This window comes from Berghia stephanieae, chromosome 15 (genome assembly GCF_034508935.2).
Source record: "Berghia stephanieae isolate SIO BIC M18660-M18661 chromosome 15, UCSD_Bste_1.3, whole genome shotgun sequence".
NCBI classification, from domain to species: domain Eukaryota; kingdom Metazoa; phylum Mollusca; class Gastropoda; order Nudibranchia; family Aeolidiidae; genus Berghia; species Berghia stephanieae.
Window position 1 is genome coordinate 18,488,629 of NC_088374.1, and position 22,500 is coordinate 18,511,128.

Consider the following 22,500-nt stretch of genomic DNA (forward strand, 5'->3'; position numbering starts at 1 on the left):
ATGATGCTGAAATGTTTGATTTGTTGACAATTTGGATGGATTGGCGATTGGAATATTATTCGCCTTATTTTGTTACCTTTATTTGGTCAAACAATAAAATCATTTCTATAGAATACAACAACACATCTCGTTATTGACTATTTATAATTTTCTACATGGTGCCGATAACCCCGGGAACTTGAGACTTTAGATTAGATTGTGAATATTGTTTGACAAGAACCATAGAACGCCGCCATTGAACAGATTTCACGTGTGACGTGAAAGAACTCTTGTGACCTTTGTGGGAGTTCTCTATGTGAGGCTTGGATTATTCTTTAGATATTCAAGTAATTGTCACGTTTATTGGTTCAACTAGATTCAATGAAGGATCTGGAACGTGCCAAAAGAACCAGATCAGCAGCCAAAACAAGACTGACTTTGGCTCCAAACAAAGTGAAAAAATTTAGATTCAAATTCAATTGTAAGTCCACAAGAACTGTCACAAATAATAACAAACATCCAACAAAAATTAGATATTTTTGACGATAGCCAGAAAGCGGTGGAGGAATTAATTCCTACCGAGGATTTAAAATCAGAAATTGGTGCTTGTGAGGACTACCGGAATGATAAGAAAAAGGCTCTCGTAAGAGCGAAAGAATTGATGGACGACATGATTAAGTCAAACAGTTCGTCAGTTAACGAACACGATTCGTGTTCGAAGACGGCCACAACACCGCAGTTAGCAAAGTTACCAATGTTGGTGACCACAGCCAATGGAAAGCGTTTTGGGATAAATTTACTGCCATTGTTCATCACGGGAACATCCCAGACATCGGTAAATTTACATACGTGCAGTCACTATTGAAGGGAGAAGCACTCTCTGCCATCAATGGACTGGCCCTGACAGATGCTAACTACGAAACAGCCAGACCCATCCTTCAGCAACGATTCGGTAGGAAAGAGCGTATCGTTTTCGCTCACATTCAACGGTTGCTGAACCTGCCTTGTCCGGGCTATTCTACCGTCGATTTATGGACACTCTACGATGATTTACAGACGCACATCAGAAGCCTGGAGGCCCTAGGTGTCAGTGGTGACACTTATGGTGTTATCTTGACCCCTCTCGTCCTCCACAAACTGCCGGAGAACATACGTTTAGAGTGGGCTCGTAAAGGGGAGGGAATGAAAAGCAACTTGGAGGATCTCCTTTAATTTCTCCACACGGAAATCCCCAGTCGAGAACGGTCACAAACATTCCGTGCTGGGCAATCCAATCCAAAAGCAGAGAGAAAGGGTGCCCGACACACATCAACTCTTCACAACAATTCGCATCGAGTTTACCCAAACAACTGTAGCGTGTGAGTCCTCATCGGATTAAGGACTGCAGATCCCAGGCCAGATGTAATTCGTGTGGTGGAAGGCACCCCAACTTCCTATGTACCTCGTCGAACAATCCAGTGTGAAACACTGTGAATAATGATACAGAGCTCGATCAGACTCAGTCTCTACATGTAAAGCCGTACCAGTGCAATCGTGTGTAACAATTCTTCAGGCTGCTCGTGTTGCGGCGGTAAATAGTGATAGTAAATACACCATGAAAGTCAATATTCTCTTTGACAGCGGCTCAGACAGGAAATACATTTCTTCTGAGTGCATTTGAAAATTGAATTTAACAGTTGTTGGCAGGGAAAAGATTTTTGTGGCTATCTTTGGACAATCAAAACCACATATGACAGTGATTAGACAGAAATACAAATTATTACTAGGCTGTCATGATAATAATGGAACTAAAGAAATGACTGTCATTGAGTCACCCTTGATCTGTGCCCCTATCCAAAAACCCAAATTACCCCCTGAAATTGTCAGAATAATACAAGGGAAAGGTTTGAAGTTGGCTGAAGGATCATGTGTGCACAGTGACAGTCCTTTGAAAATTTATATTCTTGTTGGTTTAGATTAATTTTGGAAATTTGTGAAACCAAATGTATGTTCAATAACGGAATATCTGTCTGCAAAAGAGACCAAGTTAGGGTGGAGAATCTCAGGCTCGTGGGAAAAGGGTGTAAAAGGGGGTGATCATAATCACATTGGCCAACAACTCTTGTGCATGACTGATATTCCGGATCAGCTTTGTCATACGCTTTGGGATCTACATGCCATTGGCATTTCAGATGATGTACATAATGTATTTGATTCAAATGCTAAAGCCGTTGATCATTTCAATAGGACGTGTCATTTTGAGGAGAACGTTATGTTGTTCAATTGCCATGGTTTGATGGTCAACGAGAAAAGTTAGTGGATAATCTAATGATTGCTAAGAAAAGATCTGCCAACCTCACCAAACACTTGGATTCGAACCCTTCTTTACGCACAGCTTACAATGCTGTTTTATCATAGATGGAGACAGTGGTATTATCCACGAGTTACCTCCACATGAAATAGAAACTCGCAATCCCACATTCTATTTGCCACATAGGCCAGTGGTGCGAGAAAGTAGCGTGACGACCAAAATACGACCAGTGTTTGATGGTTCCGTGAAAGGGCCCAATGGTTTATCTGTGAATGATTGCATGTCAAAAGGGCCAAATCTCATCCCGAATCTGATCGAGATAATGCTGCGATTTCGCAGATGGAAATTTGGACTAACTTCAGACATTACAAAGGCATTTTTACAAATCGAAGTGAGTAAAGTTGATCAAAATCTTTATAGATTCATTTGGGATGTCAATGGTCAGATGAAGGTTATGAGATTTAACCGTGTGGTCTTTGGGAATGCTAGTAGCCCATTTCTTTTGAATGCTACTATCAAATTACATTTGCAAAAAAATTGAAGATTCTGTTGTTGTGAATGAGTTGAAAAACAATTTGTATGTTGATGATTAGCTCTTTCGTGCAGATACTGAGGAGGAAATAGAGCAAATGGTCACTAGGACAAGTGATATAATGAATCAAGGATGTTTTCCCCTTGTTAAATGGGGCTCTAATTTGTTGTCTGTCTCTCAAAGCACCGACAAAGAATTTGACTTTGATGCTGAATCTGCTGGATTCCCATCATTGAAAATACTAGGAATGCATTGGTCTGCCAAAGAAGACTGTTTCTACTTTGAAACAGTCCCTGAACTTGAAAGTCTTCAGTAAACTAAGCGCCTTGTCCTGAGCTTTATAGCGAGGATCTATGATCCGATGGGTTTCCTAAACCCCTTTACCAACATAATCCTATTTCAGGATTTGTGGAGATTAGGCTTAGGCTGGGATGACCCTTTGCCCCAAGCTTTACAAAACAAAATGAGCTCTTGCAATGACATCATGGAAGAATTGTAACAGTATTGAACGAGCATTCGGGTTCTGTGTGTAATTGAAAGTGTGTGAAGATGGATGTGAGAAATTATCTTTGGTTGCATCTAGGGTTATTGTGGCCCCCTTGAAGAAAATCACAATTCCAAGAATGGAATTATTAGGTGCAGTGTTAGGAGCCAGACTGCTTTCCTTTGTAAGGTCTGCATTGGTGTTGCCTTCAGACCCACCTTATTCGTGAAGAGATGAACCCAGTAATCTATGAGATGGTTCGAACCAACCCAGTCAATTTAGCTATCACGAGTGCCACCTCTGTTGTTGATTTTGAACGATTTGGTAAATTAACAAAGGCTATTAGGGTTGTGGGATGGGTGCTAAGATTTGTTGACAACTTAAAACCGTCCCATAACTCTAATTATGAGAAGATGAGAAGATAAGAAAGACAGACCACTTTGGTCCTGAGAACTGGAAACTGCAAAGACATGCATAATAAAACTTGTTCAAGAAGCAAATTTCAGTGATGAAATTCATTGTTTGAAAGAGGGTAAAGCTGTGAACAAACGTTCACTTCTTTACAAATTGTCTCCTTTCCTCGATCAAATTAGTTTGTTAAGAGTTGGCCGAAGATTTCAAATGTCTCATGTACTTTCAATGATAAAAAATATTATATTGTTTTGCCAAAAATGCCACTTAGCTATGTTATTGGTTAGATTCCAACATAATTTGATAAAACGTGCATGTGTATCTGCTTTGCCATCATCTTTAAGAAGTAATTATTGGATAATTGGTTTGAGATCTCTTTGTAAGAAAGTTTGCCACCAATGTGTTGATTGACAAAGACAAGATTCTAGGGTTGTAATGTAAAATTTGCTCCCTTACCTTCTGATAGAATTGATCGTTCGCCCCCATTTTCTATTGTGGGTGTGAACCGTGCTGACCCTCTGTATTGCTCAGACACGGGTGAAAAGAAGCACTACAATCTAGTGATCACATGCGCAGTTATCAGAGCTTTATATTTAAAACTGATGCCTTCTCTATCATTAAATTACTTCATATTGGCGTTAGGACAGTTCTGCGCTCAAAAAGGAGTGCCATCTGTCATTTACTCAGATAAAGCCAAAACGTTTAAGGCTGCAAGCGGCTTTCTGCAACACCATTTAGGTCATGTTGCGCCAGTCCTGAAATTCAGCGTCCTTTGGCACCCTGGCATGGAGGTTGGCGGGTCGACCCATTAGGTCAACTAAGTCTGCTCTTAGAAAATCCATTGGTAGGGAAATTATTAGAAAATTTGAACTTGAAACAACATTGTATGAAGTTGAAGCTTGTATTAATGCTAGACCTTTGACTTATGTTGATTAAGATGAGGAACCTCTGACTCCTTCTCACTTCTTGCTTTGGCGAAACTCACCCTTTGATACTTCTCGTATCAAAACTCGAACCCCTCAGAATGCTAATGAGTTTAATGTTGCGCACAAGAACCATCTTTTGGCTTTTGACGAATTCTGGAGAATCTGGAGTAAAGATTATATCAGAAATATTCCCACTGCGGGGCATGTTAGAGACAGAAATAAACTCAAGTTGGTTCTCTGGTCCTTATTAGAGAAGAAAACACACCAAGAATGAAATGGCCATTGGAGAGGGAATGTAGGTTGATCTAATGCAAAGATGGACTGATTAGATCAGTTGGAGTGAAAACTGAGAAAGGGGGATTAATCTGAGCTGTCCAGAAACTTCATAAGCTTGAAGTTTCGAGTGATGCAAATGGAATAGAAAGTGAGAATCCAGTATCAGAGAATACTGATCGAACCCCTGGACCTGACTGTGTTGTTTCACGGTCCAAATCGGGTAGAGCTATCAGATCCCCTAAGACCTTTGATTTATAATCATTTAATGTTAGAAGATATGTTGTTTGTTTTGTTTTGTTTTTAGATATTGTTATACAGGCCTCAGCAGTGGCATTGGCCAGAGGTGGGGAGTGTTAAAAATAATCATGATCCGAGTTCATGGGAGACAACTGTAAACGTTATTGCTTTTTGATTTGATGTGTGTTTTTTCTTTTGGATTGTCTCCCTTGAACTTGGTATTTTTCCCCGGAACTAGAGTAAAGCCCGCAGATGAAGATGATGATGATATGTTTGATTTGTTGACGAGAGTGGATGAATTGGCGATTGTAATATTAGTCGCCTTATTTTGTTACCTTTATTTGGTCGAACAATAAAATCATTCCTATAGAATACAACAACACAACTCGTTATTGACTATATATAATTTTCTACAGAGCATATTTAGTGGATATTGCACTATATAAAGCTCAATTATTTTTTATTATTTTTTATTTCTCTTAAATGATATTGCATGCAGTTATTGTGTAACGAATCGGGCTGTTCCCTGGGAGTAGGTAGAACACGATAGCCCGATTTGTGAACATAACAAAGGTCTAAGAGAAAGAATATAGACAGAGAGAACTCGTTGATACGTTCCCTGGGAGTGAGAGATATGGTCAATTCACTAAGCCTAGCCTGACATAGGAGAAAGATAAAATAGTATTGCATACATTTATCGCATCAGATTGACAACAATGCTTTAATAGACTATACAACAAAGAGGTTCAACAATCGATTTTTGAGTGTAAAATTCAGAATTGATTCATGGTGAAGTCAAAATAGCTGTGATGGTTGCAAGTATGTAAATGCGTTTATCACGTCTTGTGGTATGACACTCCCTTTCGGATCGGAAGATCCGAGGTTCGAGCCTTGATCGGCGAATAGTTGAGTCCTTGGAAATGACTCTTTAATGACATTCTCTCATCATACTCAGGTGTAAAATAAGTACCTGGTCGTTAACAGCGGTGTCTCTATCCGAAACAAAATATGCAATATCGCCTAACATACGTCATGTCTCGTTCTACCTATTAAGCATTGATGTTGGCTAGGTGACCCCTTGTAAATCGCTTCGCGAAGTTTCAGGTTTGAGAGTTCTCGCCAGGATGATGGCATTTAATTCGATGAACGAGTTTTCTGGCCAAATTTTCAAATATGGGTTTTTCCAGAGTACGGCAGTTTACTGTAAAGGAATTATACGTTATATCTATGACAAAGACAAACGCTCCAAACAGCCATCTGGTACTTATTTTACACATGGATAAGGTGAAAAGAATAAAGAGTAATGAACATTTTCCAGTCACAATACATATGCGGCTATGTGGTCTTGTGGTATGACACTCGCTTTCGGATCAGAAGGTTCTTGTCTCAAGCCTTGCTCGGCGCATAATTGAGTCCTGGGAGAAGGCTCTTTACTCAAAGCGATTTACACGGTGTTCCTGACCACTAACAACAATGTAGAACGTGACATGACGCCTGTTAGGCGATAAGACTACAACAATACAACCCGTGTGGTTTGCAGATGTGCAGGAAGAAGTAGAACAATATTTTTTACATTGTGTCTAGCCCTTCATACGTAAGCATTTTGTGAATATTGATGTAGAGATAATGAAATTTAGATATATCCTACCATTATGTGTTTTGAGATTATAATCAGAACACTGGCATCAAAGGATACACTATTATAGGATCTTCTCTACGTGATGTAAAGATTATTTTCCTTGCAAACTGAGATTACAACGCGAAATATCAGTTAATTTCAAAGGATAAGTTCCATCAATCTGTTATAATTTACGGTGACATGTTTATCGCTGTAGATATAATCCACATATCAGCATTCCATCAGCAAAGACTAAACAGATAATTACCTATTTTACAATTATGTAGTATCCATTTGCAGGGATCTTGCTATTTCAAAACAGAAACAAAACAAAACAAAACAAAGACAAGAATGTTTCATAAAGATCCAAGTATGATGATCACAGTCTAGTAAAGCCAAATATGACTCGAAAAATTGGCGAGCATGCGTTTGAATATACTGCACACCTTATCAGGAATTCCCTTCAAAGCTATATCAGATACAGTAATGATGCAGAATTCATTTTTTTTAAAAACAACTTATTTCTTCTTCTTCTTCTTCTTCTTCTTCTTCTTCTTCTTCTTCTTCTTCTTCTTCTTCTTCTTCTTCTTCTTCTTCTTCTTCTTCTTCTTCTTCTTCTTCTTCTTCTTCTTCTTCTTCTTCTTTCTTCTTCTTCTTCTTCTTCTTCTTCTTCTTCTTCTTCTTCTTCTTCTTCTTCTTCTTCTTTTCTTCTTCTTCTTCTTCTTCTTCTTCTTCTTCTTCTTCTTCTTCTTCTTCTTCTTCTTCTTCTTCTTCTTCTTCTTCTTTCTTCTTCTTCTTCTTCTTCTTCTTCTTCTTCTTCTTCTTCTTCTTCTTCTTCTTCTTCTTCTTCTTCTTCTTCTTCTTCTTCTTCTTCTTCTTCTTCTTCTTCTTCTTCTTCTTCTTCTTCTTCTTCTTCTCTTCTTCTTCTTCTTCTTCTTCTTCTTCTTCTTCTTCTTCTTCTTCTTCTTCTTCTTCTTCTTCTTCTTCTTCTTCTTCTTCTTCTTCTTCTTCTTCTTCTTCTCTCTTCTTCTTCTTCTTCTTTCTTCTTCTTCTTCTTCTTCTTCTTCTTCTTCTTCTTTTTCTTCTTCTTCTTCTTTTTCTTCTTTTCTTCTCTTCTTCTTCTTCTTCTTCTTCATTCTTCTTATTATTATTATTATTATTATTATTATTATTATTATTATTATTATTATTATTATTATTATTATTATTATTATTATTATTATATTATTATTATTATTATTATTATTATTATTATTATATTATTATTATTTATTATTATTATTATTATTATTATTATTATTATTATTCATCATCATCATCATCATTATTATTATTATTTATTATTATTATTATTATTATTATTATTATTATTATTATATTAATTATTATTATTATATCATATATATATATCATCATCATTCATCATCATCATCATCATCATCATCATCATCATCATCATTATTATTATTATTATTATTATTATTATTATTATTATTATTATTATTATTATATTATTATTATTATTAATATTATTATTATTATTATTATTATTATTATTATTATTAGTATTAATATTATTATTATTATTATTATTATTATTATTATTATTATTATTATTATTATTATTATTATTATTATTATTATTATTATTATTATTATTATTATTATTATATTATTATTAATATAATATAATTGCTATTAATTATATATTGACTAATTATTAATTATTACTATTATTATTACTATTACTATTATCATTATTATTATTATTACTATTATTATTACTATTACGAAACAGCGACCCAAAATGTAATTTTTAAAAGTTGGCCACAAAAATCGTCTTTCAACTATCGATCGACTTACAAAACTCTCATCTCGGCAATAACTTTCAAACCTGGGACCTCGCGATGACCAAATTTAGAGTGTTAGTTCTCATGGACTCTCATCTCGGCAATAACTTTCAAACCTGTGACGACGCGATAACCAAATTTAGAGTGTTAGTTCTCATGGACTCTCATCTTGGAAATAACTTTCAAACCTGTGACGACGCGATGACCAAATTTAGAGTGTTAGTTCTCATGGACTCTGATCTCGGCAATAACTTTCAAACCTGTAATCTCGCGATGAGCAAATTTAGAGTGTTAGTTCTCATGGACTCTCATCTCGGCAATAACTTTCAAACCTGTGACGACGCGATGACCAAATTTAGAGTGATAGTTCTCATGGACTCTGATCTCGGCAATAACTTTCAAACTTTTGACCTCGATGAGCAAATTTAGAGTGATAGTTCTCATGGACTCTCATCTCGGCAACAACTTTCAAACTTTTGACGACGCGATGAGCAAATTTAGAGTCTTAGTTCTCATGGACTCTCATCTCGGCAACAACTTTCAAACCTGTGACGACGCGATGAGCAAATTTAGAGTGTTAGTTCTCATGGACTTTCATCTCGGCAATAACTTTCAAACATTTGACCTCGCAATGAACAACATTTGACTGTGCTAAGTCTCAGGTTTCATAGTTTTTACCAAGATGGGAGTTATTTAGATCGATGTATATTTGAAGGACGATTTTTCTGGTCTAATTTTCAATACCAAAGGGCTAGAGCTCAGGTGGTGCTGGTTCGGATAAGTAAGTAAGTAAGTAATTTCTAATTTTTAAATAGTTGTTATTCCGGAGTACATCATTTGAAATCATAACAACCTCATAAATACCAACAGTGGACTGTTGGATGAAATGATATTACGAAATCGCTGATATTATCCGTCCTTCCATCTTTCTCTTTTACCCCCCCCCCCCTCCCTCCCCCCAAAACCCTTAATGGATGAGTGGGAGAGTGATATGACTGTACAAAGCTTATGGCGTATATCTCATCATCATCATCATCATCATCATCATCATCATCATCATCATCATCATCATCATCATGAACAGTAATAAATATATTTTTTAAAAATTAAATACATGATAATGTTGTTCTTATTAATGGTTTGTGTTGTACATAGGCATACTGCCTAATAATAATAATAATAATAATGATAATAATAAATATGGCTGCGCAGTCTCTATGGACGCTTGCCCGTGAATGTGTGCGTCAATTCGAGTCAGTCTGTTTCTATTATCCAGTTAGTAATCTGCCTCAATAAATCTCTGTCTAGTGTAAATGTTCTTAGATGTAGAATATCATCTTGTTTGTTAAGGTGCTGAGGCAGTTGGATGTTTCCTTTTGTGTCTTTCCGAAAAAAAAATGTAATATAGCCTAACAGGCGTCAGGACCCATTCTAAATGTGTTAGAAACAAAGAGTAATCGAGTCATCATTTGAGGTCGAATTTAGTTACAATCCGTAAGGAACGAGTGCTCAAACTGACTAATTTTTACAATTTTGAAAACAAAAAACATTCACTCAGAATTACAACAAAATAATTTGACGATTTAACAAATTACCGAGGACAAAAATCTACACGAGATAAGCGTAATTGCTGTGATTGCGAAATTTAATGAAGACGGTTGACTTCCTCATTCAAACATATATAAACGGTAGAGTTAATCAGACATCAGCACTATATTCGTCAAGAATAATGCCGGACATTTCAACTATGACAACACTTTTTATCGTGTTGGCACTCAGCTGTGGACTTGGTGAGATATATGTTTTAATTTATCATCATCATCATCATCATCATCATCATCATCATCATCATCATCATCATCATCATCATCATCATCATCATCAACAACAACAACAATAACACCATCTTCTTCTTCTTCTTCTTCTTCTTCTTCTTCTTCTTCTTCTTCTTCTTCTTCTTCTTCTTCTTCTTCTTCTTCTTCTTCTTCTTCTTCTTCATTTTTAAGACAGCGCTGGCAATATTAAATCACTCAACCCTAACACCGACTATATCCGTAATTTACCCGGGTTACTTTTACCCCATGACTATTTATTACCCTTTTCTGAGACAAATTATTAGCGTAGTATCAAAGTTAATGATTTTCGTTTATACATGTTAGTGGTAGTTGTTTAAAACTATCTATGTACATACTCATTTTTAATACATATTTTCCAATTTTGAAAAGTAGCAAAAATCTATAGGATTAAATGAGGGTGCTGTTTGAATCCATTTCTTGGGAAAATCATTCAAAAAATTGATTTTGAGATTTTAGTGGACAACTATGAATCCTAACAACGCCACTATCACATTATCTCGTTCGTCTTTAGTGATTCATTCATCCTGTTTTGTTGATTAAAAGGAAACCGAAATGTCCATTTTATCTGTTTTCGTATATTAAATTGAAGCTTTCATTCAATTTCACATTGTTATTTATTTCGTCGAGACTCGAGCAGCAACATTTACACGACCCCCTAATATGTACGCAAAACGTATATCAACACGGATAATCTTTTTTTTTTCACCAACATGTTTTGTTTTTTATCCTATAATGACGTTACAGAATGATTATTACCACCCAAAACGATAAAGAAAACATGGCGATGTCCAGAGTTTCAGTCCGGCTATGTTGTCTTGTGGCATGACACTCGCTTTCGGATCGGAAAGTCCTGGGTTCGAGCCTAGCTCGGCGCATAGTTGAGTCCTTGGAAATGACTCTTTACTCACATTCGTTCACCATACTCATGTGTAAAATGAGTACCACGCTGTTAACAGCGTTATCTCTGTCCGAAAAAAAATGTAATATCGCCTAACACGGGTATGCCTCATCCTACATGTTAGATGTTGCTGTTGGTCAGTATTCCCTTGTAAAGCGCTTTGAGCACAACTGGTTAACCCTCCCCTTACCACCCATGTGAAAATCGTCACAAGTGTTACGATGCAATAAAAACACTCGACACTGTGTAGTTATAGTTATAGCTATAAAAACTCGACACTGTGTTGTTATATTTATAGCTATAAAAACTCGACACTGTGTTTTTATAGTTATAGCTATAAAAACTCGACACTGTGTTGTCAAGAATAATGACACTGTGTGCGGATATGTGGTCTAGTGGTATGACACTACTTTCGGATCGGAATGTCCTGGGCTCGTGCCTCGCTCGGCGCATAATTGAGTCCTTGGAAAAGGCTCTTTACTCACATTCTCTCACCGTACTCAGGTGTAAAATGAGTACCTGGCCGTTAACAGCGTTGTCTTTGTCCAAAAAATTGTAATATCGCCTAACATGCGTTTTGTCCTGTCCTACATGTTAAATATTGCTGTTGACCAGGGACCCCTTGTAAAGTGCTTTGAGCACGTTTAGTGGATATTGCGCTATATAAAAGCTCAATTAAAAATAATTTGTTATAGTTATAGCCATAAAAGCTCTACACTTTGTTGTTACAGTTATAGCCATAAAAAACTGGACACTTTGTTGTTATAGTTATAGCAATAAAAACTGGACACTTTGTTATTATAGTTATAGCAATAAAAGCTCTATACTTTGTTGATTTAGTTATAGACATAAAAGCTCTACACATTGTTGTTATAGTTATAGCCATAAAAACTCGACACTGTGTTGTTATAGTTATAGCTATAAAAACTCGACACTGTGTTGTTATAGTTATAGCTATAAAAACTCGACACTGTGTTGTCAAGAATAATGACACTGTGTGCGGATATGTGGTCTAGTGGTATGACACTACTTTCGGATCGGAATGTCCTGGGCTCGTGCCTCGCTCGGCGCATAATTGAGTCCTTGGAAAAGGCTCTTTACTCACATTCTCTCACCGTACTCAGGTGTAAAATGAGTACCTGGCCGTTAACAGCGTTGTCTTTGTCCAAAAAATTGTAATATCGCCTAACATGCGTTTTGTCCTGTCCTACATGTTAAATATTGCTGTTGACCAGGGACCCCTTGTAAAGTGCTTTGAGCACGTTTAGTGGATATTGCGCTATATAAAAGCTCAATTAAAAATAATTTGTTATAGTTATAGCTATAAAAACTCGACACTGTGTTGTTATAGTTATAGCTATAAAAACTCGACACTGTGTTGTTATAGTTATAGCTATAAAAACTCGACACTGTGTTGTTATAGTTATAGCTATAAAAACTCGACACTGTGTTGTTATAGTTATAGCTATAAAAACTCGACACTGTGTTGTTATAGTTATAGCTATAAAAACTCGACACTGTGTTGTTATAGTTATAGCTATAAAAACTCGACACTGTGTTGTTATAGTTATAGCTATAAAAACTCGACACTGTGTTGTTATAGTTATAGCTATAAAAACTCGACACTGTGTTGTTATAGTTATAGCTATAAAAACTCGACACTGTGTTGTTATAGTTATAGCTATAAAAACTCGACACTGTGTTGTTATAGTTATAGCTATAAAAACTCGACACTGTGTTGTTATAGTTATAGCTATAAAAACTCGACACTGTGTTGTTATAGTTATAGCCATAAAAACTCGACACTGTGTTGTTATAGTTATAGCTATAAAAACTCGACACTGTGTTGCAGAGATCATTTTTCTTTTATAAAAATATAGAATATGCTCGTTACTATTCTGTTTGAAAAATCTACTGTTGTGTTGGGCGAGTGTAAGGTTTCGGGTAGTATTCTGAAAATAGCTTGTAAGGAGAGAGTTAAAAGATATTTAATAACATCCCATTTAATCCTCTCCTTACCACCTATAGGAAAACCGTCACATTCGTTACGATACAACCAACATTTTTCTTATTCACATTTCTTTTGTATATCACAAAATTTAAAGAAAATTAACATTTTGTTGTAGAGGAGGATTTTGCTAAAGAAATGATTTATCGCAATAACTTTACTGCTATTGTGTTTGAATGATAAAAAATCTTTTGGTTGTGAAGTTTTGGGGAAAATCCTGAAATGGCTGGTAATGAGAGAGTAAAATCGTCCATTTCAGCATCATCGATAAAAATCGACGTAACCAGCATATACAGTGACAATGTAATACAAGACTCCATCAATATTAAATGTGTTGTCGAGAAAGACAAGAACTGCGAAAAATCCAGCTATACCATACAGTTGACCAAGGGTGATGACACAAAAATTGCCAGTATTCAGGGACAAAATGGAATCGACTATGGCCGTCTCCACGAGTCAAATACTAGGGTAAGTAGTCAGTTGAAGGCTGGATCATAATACTTCTTCTTCTTCTTCTTCTTCTTCTTCTTCTTCTTCTTCTTCTTCTTCTTCTTCTTCTTCGTCTTCTTCGTTTTCTTCTTCTTCTAGTGTCTTTATAGCATATTATTTAAAAAATGGCTTCAGAATAATATTTTTAAAGATAATAACAATTACTAATATTACTAATACAACAACTAACACTAAAACTACTACTTCAAGTACTACTACTATTTCTACTACTACTACTTCTACTACTTCTATTACTACTACTATTGTCACTACTACATCTGATGCTGTTATTCTTCTTCTTTTTTTCTCTTTTGCTTTGTCTATTTATGACAAGAATATTGATTATTATAGTCACTATATTTGAATAAACTTGAAGGAAGTTTTATGGACCTCTATCTATACAAATATATATTTTGTTGTATCTCCCAGGCTGAAGGCCATATTGATGAAGAGGACTCCAGCAGAAGTTATCTGAGTGTAACCATTGATCACGTGGTGAAAGAAGATTCTGGTGTCTACACATGTTCCTTGTTCTATCTTGACAATTCTGGAAACATGAAGGTGGAGAAGGCCAGTGAAAACGTGACTATAGGAAGTACGTTTATTTTAAATTCAATGTTGTAAAAATAGACAATGCAGTTATTAAAAGAGGAAGAATGTTCATGATGAGTAGAAGAGGAATATTCAGACGAAAAGAAGTTGTTGGAATAATAATAGTAAATAGAAATAATAATAATAATAATAATAATAATAATAATAATAATAATAATAATAATAATAATAATAGTAATAATAATAATAATAATAATAATAATAATAATAATAATAATAATAATAATAATAATAATAATATAATATAATAATAATAATATAATAATAATAATAATAATAATAATAATAATAATAATAATAATAATAATAATAATAATAATAATAATAATAACAATATGATAATGATAATAATAATAATGATAATAATAATAGTATTTAGTAGTATTGTTATTGTTATTATTATTATTATTATTATTATTATTATTATTATTATTATTATTATTATTATTATTATTATTATTATTATTACTGTTTGCTTTCCTTTATTATTGTATTTTTTACTCTCATTTATTGGTTGGAAATGTTATATTCATATAAGACTTACATGGGCAGTTGTTTAAAAATAAACTTTTGAATTAAATTTGGAAACTGTTATATTCATATTTTTTATATATTTATCTGGGGATTTTTCATCTATAGACCAACATTCCGAAGATCTTATCAGGTATCTGTTTGCCAAAGTGACTTCACTGGAGTCCCTAGTAGCTTCCCAAAATGAAATAATGGAAAATCAAATAGCTGAAATCAAGAACCTTCAAGAGGAACAAGGCAAAACAGGTAATGACAAATTTGAGAGTAAAAGAACTAGTGTTATTTGTTTGTTTTTATGGGATTGACGGCGGTTGCAACACAGTTAGATCACACCAGCAATAATAAAAAGGTTGAGAATTGTATAGTGAAATCATTATAGATGTACAATTAAAAGGACTTGGGAAAATAGTTAGACATAGGGGGAAAGTATTCAAATAGGGAACTGATATAAATTTGATGAGCACACTATCAGTGTACTCAATTCAAGATCACATAAAGGTCTCACCCAGGCACAATCACAAAATCACACTGAGAGGAATACACTTATATTTTTATTTATCATATGTTTACAATAATAAATAAGTAAAAGTATGTAACACAGAAAAATTATTTACAAGGAAAAACATATCATCCCCCAAAACTATCACTATACATTCGACTCTTTCCCTCTCATCCAAGCACGTACAGGAAAAACTAAGTAATCTTATTCCAAGACAAAGACAGAAAGAAATTGGAAAAAAAAACATATATCGGAGGATAGAAGACACAACAAGTACAATCATGCCCACCATGGAAGGTTGTGAATCCCAGCAAGAAGATATAATGAAACAATCGTTAACATTGCTGTCAATACTACCATTATTGCGACCACAACAATAACAACAACAACAACAACAACAACTACTACTACTACTACTACTACTACTACTACTACTACTACTACTACTACTACTACTACTACTACTACTACTACTACTACTACTACTACTACTACTACTACTACTACTACTACTACTACTACTACTACTACTACTATTGCTACTACTATTACTACTACTACTACTACTACTACTACTACTACTACTACTACTACTACTACTACTACTACTACTACTACTACTATTACTACTACTACTACTACTACTACTACTACTACTGCTACTACTACCTGCCCGTTAGTAATAGTAAAAGTCGTAGTAGTAGTAGTAGTAGTAGTAGTAGTAGTAGTAGTAGTAGTAGTGGTAGTAGTAGTAGTAATAGTGTAGTAGTAGTAGTAATAGTGTAGTAGTAGTAGTAGTAGTAGTAGTAGTAGTAGTAGTAGTAGTAGTAGTAGTAGTAGTAGTAGTAGTAGAAGTATTAGTTTCTTGTTGTTGTTGTGGCTGTTGTAGTAACCAGTTTCACTGTCTACCTGCACGTCTCCTATTCCCAATATTCTATCTCCATAAACAGGAAATTGTCCATCCAATATCTGAATCCAAATGACTTCCTAGCTTGTAAAGAACATGTAAACTTCAATGTTGACAATTCTAACAGTGAACGCCTTTATTTTGAACGACTCATGTTGTCAACATAAAGAACTATCACGACAATGCTATGATATGGAGAACGCAACAGTGAGATTAAGTCAATGAATACGACAGAAACTCCTAAAAGGTTAACAGTTAGTGTGCATTATTGATTGATCGAGTCATTGGACCGTTTGTTTTCAATATAATCTAGTAATGAATGACCTGAGTTTGTTACGAATTTTTCTGGGTTCGTGGATAGCTCATACGGTAGAGTCACGCTCTCACCGGCCAGGCGGAGTTGTCGTACCAATAAGGTCGCGGGTTCAAACCCCATCAACCGCCGAAAAAAAGTTTATTCTATATTGTCTTCTGGCACTTTTTTATGCACTTCATCTATTGTTGATAATCACAGTAACAAATAAAGGTATTTACAAATGAATGCTTGCATGCATGTATTAATTCGGCCTATTTAACTCTTTTATCAATTAAATTAGCTTTCTACCTTGTACATTATCAAAATACATCCAAGGCTTTTGACATTATATAATGTCTAATCACAACAAATTTTACTCTAGATTTGCTCTGTGTTTTTTTTTAATGCAGATAGATATTTGAATATTAACCAGAGAATCATTTTTCATTTTGATTTTACAGTCTCATCACAATTTGACTTGTTGGAAACCATGGAAGCTTTCCGGAACCAGGCAGTGAAAGATTCCATAGACACTGGTACTACTACTACTACTACTACTACTACTACTACTACTACTACTACTACTACTACTACTGCTACTACTTGTACTACTACTACTACTACGACTACTACTACTACTACTACCACTACTACTACTACTACTACTACTACTACTACTACTACTACTACTACTACTATTACTACTACTACTACTACTACTACTACTACTACTACTACTACTACTACTACTACTACTACTACTACTACTACTACTACTACTACTACTACTACTACTACTACTACAACGTGCTATAGGAAATAGTGTTACAACTTGTTACTACAATATTTATCTAGCTAGATTGAAAAGTATTAGATACAACAAATGTATCAAATCAAAGCTCAGTTTATAACATCTCCGTGAATCATTTTAAATCTTGTATAGTCACGGTTCCGATTCTCACAGAGCCCCCAACGATGTACCAGTTACTGAAACGCATCGAATAGGAATTCACGTGGTAAGCATTGACTACATCGAGTTACCTCCCTCTGTACCTTGTCATCACTGCCAAAATTTGCCCCCTTGAAGTGTCTTTTAAGTCGTAAGAAAAGGAAAAACGTCACTAAGAGCTAAACCAGAATTGTATGGGAGGGGGGGGGGGTGGGTGTTCTATGACTCCAAGAAGACCTTCTCTTTCAATGTGATCATGTATTTATGTGAGAATTATTGGTGTCCGACGGGCACATAACTTTCTTTAAATCAGATTTTCTCGAACAAAATATCCATCTCTTCCCTATGAAATAACATGCGTTTTATTCAGTAATAAGCTCAATTTAGTTCGTTAATGTCTTGGGTATTGTTTTGATGCGTTTGAAGCGGTTTTAGGACGACAACCATGAGACTTGTGTACGTTGGTGGAGACATCATCAGTTCCAGTAACGTAAATGATAGCCAACTAGGCTGCATATGGACAAAGTCAAATCATAGTATAGAAGTATTACTGTTACACCTAATTTTTACAATGTATATCTAGTTTGTGGTAGCGATAGATCGCATTTTGTATGTGGGATGTCAATGGTGTAAATCTCAGAATGTCACAATTTAGTTAAATGGTCTGTTTCACATGAGAGACATGTGCGTCTTTATGGTCTAGTGGTATGACACTCGCCCTCGGATCGGAAGGTCCAGGGTTCTAGTCTTATTGTCAGCGGCGCATAGTTGAGTCCTGAGAAAAAGCTCTTTACTCACATCCTGACACAGTATTCAGATGTAAATTGAGTACCTGATCGTTAAAAGCGTTGTCTCTGTCGCTAAAAATTTGGTAGTATCCATAACAAGCGCCATGTCTTGTCCCAGATGTTACTACTGACAAGCGACCCCATGTGGTCTTGTGGTATGACACTCGCTTTCGGATCGGACGGTCCTGGGTTCGAGCCTCGCTCGTCGCATAGTTGAGTCCTTGGAAAAATCTCTTTACTCACATTCTTTCACCGTAATCAGGTATAAAATGAGTATATGGCCGTTTACAGCGTTGTGTTTGTCGAAAACAATGTAATATCACCTAAAAGGCGTCATGTCTCGTTCTATATGTTAGGTTTTGCTGTTGGTCAGGGTTTTAGCGGATATTGCGTTGTATAAAATCTCACTTTAATTATGGAAGGTTGTGAATCCCACCCAGAAGATATAATGAAACAATCGCTAACATTACAGTCAATACTACTATTATTTCGACCACAGCACTAACAATTTCAGCAAGTTTAGTGAACTATAAACAATCCCTTTTTAAAAAGAGACAAACATAGTAGGCCTACATGTCATGGAAGAAAATTTTGGTCTTCCTCAAACATATGATATAAACTTATCCTTATATTGCATAAATCCATAAGATAAGTTAATGTCCTTTTTAATTTATTACATAATGTTATTTTCCCCCATTTTATAATTCAAGTGTTAACATAGAGGTGGGAACAGGAAATTTCTTGTAAGAAAAAAGATTAGATCATTTCACGACTCGGGTGAAACCCTTCCTCAGGAAAGTAATAAACAAATGGAACGGGAAAAAAAGAAAAGAAAATATAGTGAGAATTTTAGCACCTGTATACCTGGGTGGTTGGAGTATGAATGAAGCGTTAGCGTACCGTAATACAACGACACAGTAACACAGACGATGAAATTCTCATAAAATTTTAATGATTTGTTTGTTTTCTACTTTCCTTAGTTTATCATTTTCCTGGCGAAAGGCGTGTACCGTTACGTCCATAGTCTGCACTGTTTCCATCCAAACTTTTTCCATGTGCCTCTTTGTGTTAGTATAATTAAAGATCTCAGGTTTCAGGTAGCCCCAGCCCTCTTTTTACATATCAACTGTTAAAACATATCCAATTTCCGTTTATATTTATACAGCCTTATCCAGGATTGACTGGTTGGAAGAAAAGGAGAAGGAACAGATTCAGGATATGCAAGACACATTGGACAAAGGTAATTTAGGGAAAACACATCTTTAAATCAATTTGTGAATTAGATAATCTCAAAAGCGAAATCAAGGATGATAAATATGGTACATCAGGCAAACTATATATATATATATATATATATATATATATATATATATATATATAAATTGTCACTCACATTGTATGGCCAAGACGTTCGTTTCTGTGGCTTTCGTCCACGTCTCTAGTCGGCATAATGTTCGAAGAAAAAAATGTTTTTCATTTGAGGTGCTTGTCCATTTTTTTCTTCGGACATTATGCCGACTGAAGACGTGGACGAAAGCCACAGAAACGAACTTCTAGGCCATATAATGTGAGTGACAATTTATATTTTATATTAGCTCTAACCATCATTATCGAGCACTTTCGTACCTACGAGTACCCACCAACAATCATATATATATATATATATATATATATATGTGTGTGTGTGTGTGTGTGTGTGTGTGTGTGTGTGTGTGTGTAAGATTAATCTGTTAAGAACAAATTTAATATCATAAAAGGATTTTTTCCTTTGCGTAATATGAACATCTTTTGTTTTCACAATTAAAAAATGACGTAATAAAACCAATACATTGAAACTAGTCTACGGTAAATCTATTGTAAATAACGAATTAAAATATGAAAATACCATTTGACTTTATCTCCAGCGTATGAAGAATTCCAAAACGCCCAGGACAAATTGGCAGGTCTATTCAATAATACACAAGGTATGTCAATTGTAAGGGATACCTCCCGAAAGCTCCTACCGTTACCATTTTTTTTTTCAATTTATTTTTCACCTTGGATCTTTTGTCATGTGTTTATTTATTCAATTTGTTATCATATAGAAGCATTTTAAAAACTAGAACAAACCTTGATAGATTTGACAATTATTTTGATTCTCGGCCGCCATTTTGATTTGTGAAGTATTGAAAGGTAGTGCAAAGCAGTCCTCGGTTAATTTTTCCTTTTAGGGTTAGCTCGAGGTCGGAGGATTTTTTTTCTATTAGAGTAAGTCTACGTAAAGGTGATAGGCTGTTTGTTTTTCCTATTAGGGCTAGTTAAAAGTACTAGATTTTAGTTTTTCTACAGGTTTGTTGAGGGAATATTTGAGTTGTTTCCCTTACCACTAGGATCTTTCAGAAGGCCTCCCAATTTTATGAATCAAACAACTTTTAACTTACTTATTCAGATATATCAAATCCCTTCGACAGAAGCAATACGTAATTCTGTAAAAGGGAAGAAATTGTGTGGCATTATTTCTTCTACTCTTTTGGTTCCTAAATGCGGCTATGTGGTCTTGTGGTATGACACTCGCTTTCGGATCGGAAGGTCCTGGGTTCGTGCCTCGCTCGGCGCATAGTTGAGTCCTTGGAGAAGGCTCTTTACTCACATTCTCTCACCGCACTCAGGAGTAAAATGAGCACCTGACCAATAACAGCGTTGTCTCTGTCCGAAAAAAATGATAACATCGCCTAACAGGCGCATGTCCCGTCCTAAATGTTAAATGTTGCTGTTGGCCAGGGACACCTTGTAAAGCGCTTTGAGCACATTTAGTGGATATTGCGCTTTTTAAAAGCTCATTTAGCTAAATCATTGAGTTTGTGTGTGTGTGTGTTTAACCAGTATTTCAAAGAACACATAACAGATACTATGTCACACAACGTGACGTTACTACTTCAGTAGTCTGATGTCTAGGCAAAGTCTTACACAGCGAGTATGGGTGGTGTTCATTGACGACCAGCACATATTTAAACTAGAAAATAAGTTACCATCATTCTGACACCAGCTGATGAATTGCACAATGTATGTATAGTTAGTTGTACGTGAGGCTATGTGGTCGTGTGGTTTGACACTCTCTTTCGGATCAGAATGTCCTGGGTTCGAGCCTTGCTCGACTCATATTTGAGTCCATAGGAAAGGCTCTTTACTCACATTCTCTCACCGTACCCAGGTGTAAAAAGAGTACCTGGCAGTTAACAGCGTTGTCCCTGTCGGAAAGAAAATGTAATATCGCAAAATAGGCGTCATGTCTTGTTTTACATGTTAAATATTGCTGTTGCTCAGGGATCCTATGTAAAGCGCCTTGAGCACGTTTAGTGGATATTACGCTATATAAAAGCTCAAGTTCTTTTTTTTTAACTCCTGAAGATTGGTTGTATACCTCCAATGAAATAGGAACCAGTTTTTGTGACATCACAGTTTTCCCTAATATTGGAGGGGGGGGGGGGAATAAAATATTTAACTGTTAGAGCTCGACACAAATTTTAAATATATTTGTTATATTCTAAAACACCAAATATTGTCTAATTTCTTATTTCCCATGAACCGGTCTCAAGGAACTTTTGAATTTCAGTTTACAGAAATAAAAATTAAAACAGAATGTACATCAGCTCATTCCACTGTAATATAAAATCTAAAATAAAGACTTTAGGGAAAACATAACCTGTAAAATAATTTAAAATTAACGATTAAAGCCTCGGAAAGAGAAAGAGTAAATATACCGAAATTTATACGCCTGATGATATTGGGCCTTTCAAATCATACAGATTACAAACAAATAAGATTGGAGATAAGATTGAGATAATTGATTCGTCAAAAAGTAAAAAGAAAACTACCTTAAATCAAAAAACCCTAAAAAAATTTACTAATCAAAAATCTGAGATAAAAATAAATATCCAATTAATTTTGTAAAGAATGCCATTATACAGAAACCAACATAATATTTGATTTCGATGAATAATGCATTATGAAAATTGATACTAATTGTATTGTGTATATTGATCAATTAAAAATCTAGAATGTATAAATATGGACAATTCAAATGAT

General features: G+C 35.1%; 2 protein-coding genes across 2 annotated transcripts in view; both read left to right on the top strand.

Moving 5' to 3' along the window:
* The first annotated feature begins 1,774 nt into the window (after positions 1–1,774).
* On the top strand, positions 1,775–2,810 carry LOC144960400 (uncharacterized). The gene is made up of 2 exons (XM_078893482.1): positions 1,775–1,886; positions 2,377–2,810. The coding sequence occupies exons 1-2, from the start codon at positions 1,775–1,777 to the stop codon at positions 2,808–2,810; spliced, it is 546 nt and encodes a 181-aa protein (XP_078749608.1).
* Positions 2,811–10,271: 7,461 nt separating this feature from the next.
* LOC144960826 (uncharacterized) overlaps positions 10,272–22,500 on the top strand; it is a 14,556-nt gene continuing 2,327 nt past the window's right edge. Inside the window, exons 1-7 of the mRNA XM_078894189.1 lie at positions 10,272–10,393; positions 13,625–13,833; positions 14,284–14,449; positions 15,106–15,243; positions 17,160–17,234; positions 19,601–19,675; positions 20,340–20,399. Coding sequence (XP_078750315.1) covers positions 10,333–10,393; positions 13,625–13,833; positions 14,284–14,449; positions 15,106–15,243; positions 17,160–17,234; positions 19,601–19,675; positions 20,340–20,399 — 784 coding nt within the window. The 5' untranslated portion in view covers positions 10,272–10,332. The remainder of the gene's footprint in view (positions 10,394–13,624; positions 13,834–14,283; positions 14,450–15,105; positions 15,244–17,159; positions 17,235–19,600; positions 19,676–20,339; positions 20,400–22,500) is intronic.

Excerpts from the sequence above, each read along its gene's own strand:
- LOC144960400 (XM_078893482.1), top strand. The coding sequence starts at position 1,775 with ATGACTGTCATTGAGTCACCCTTGATCTGTGCCCCTATCCAAAAACCC. Across the intron at positions 1,887-2,376 it reads GAAGTTGGCTGAAGGATCAT|ATGGAGACAGTGGTATTATC; the intron begins GTGTGCACAGTG and ends GTTTTATCATAG.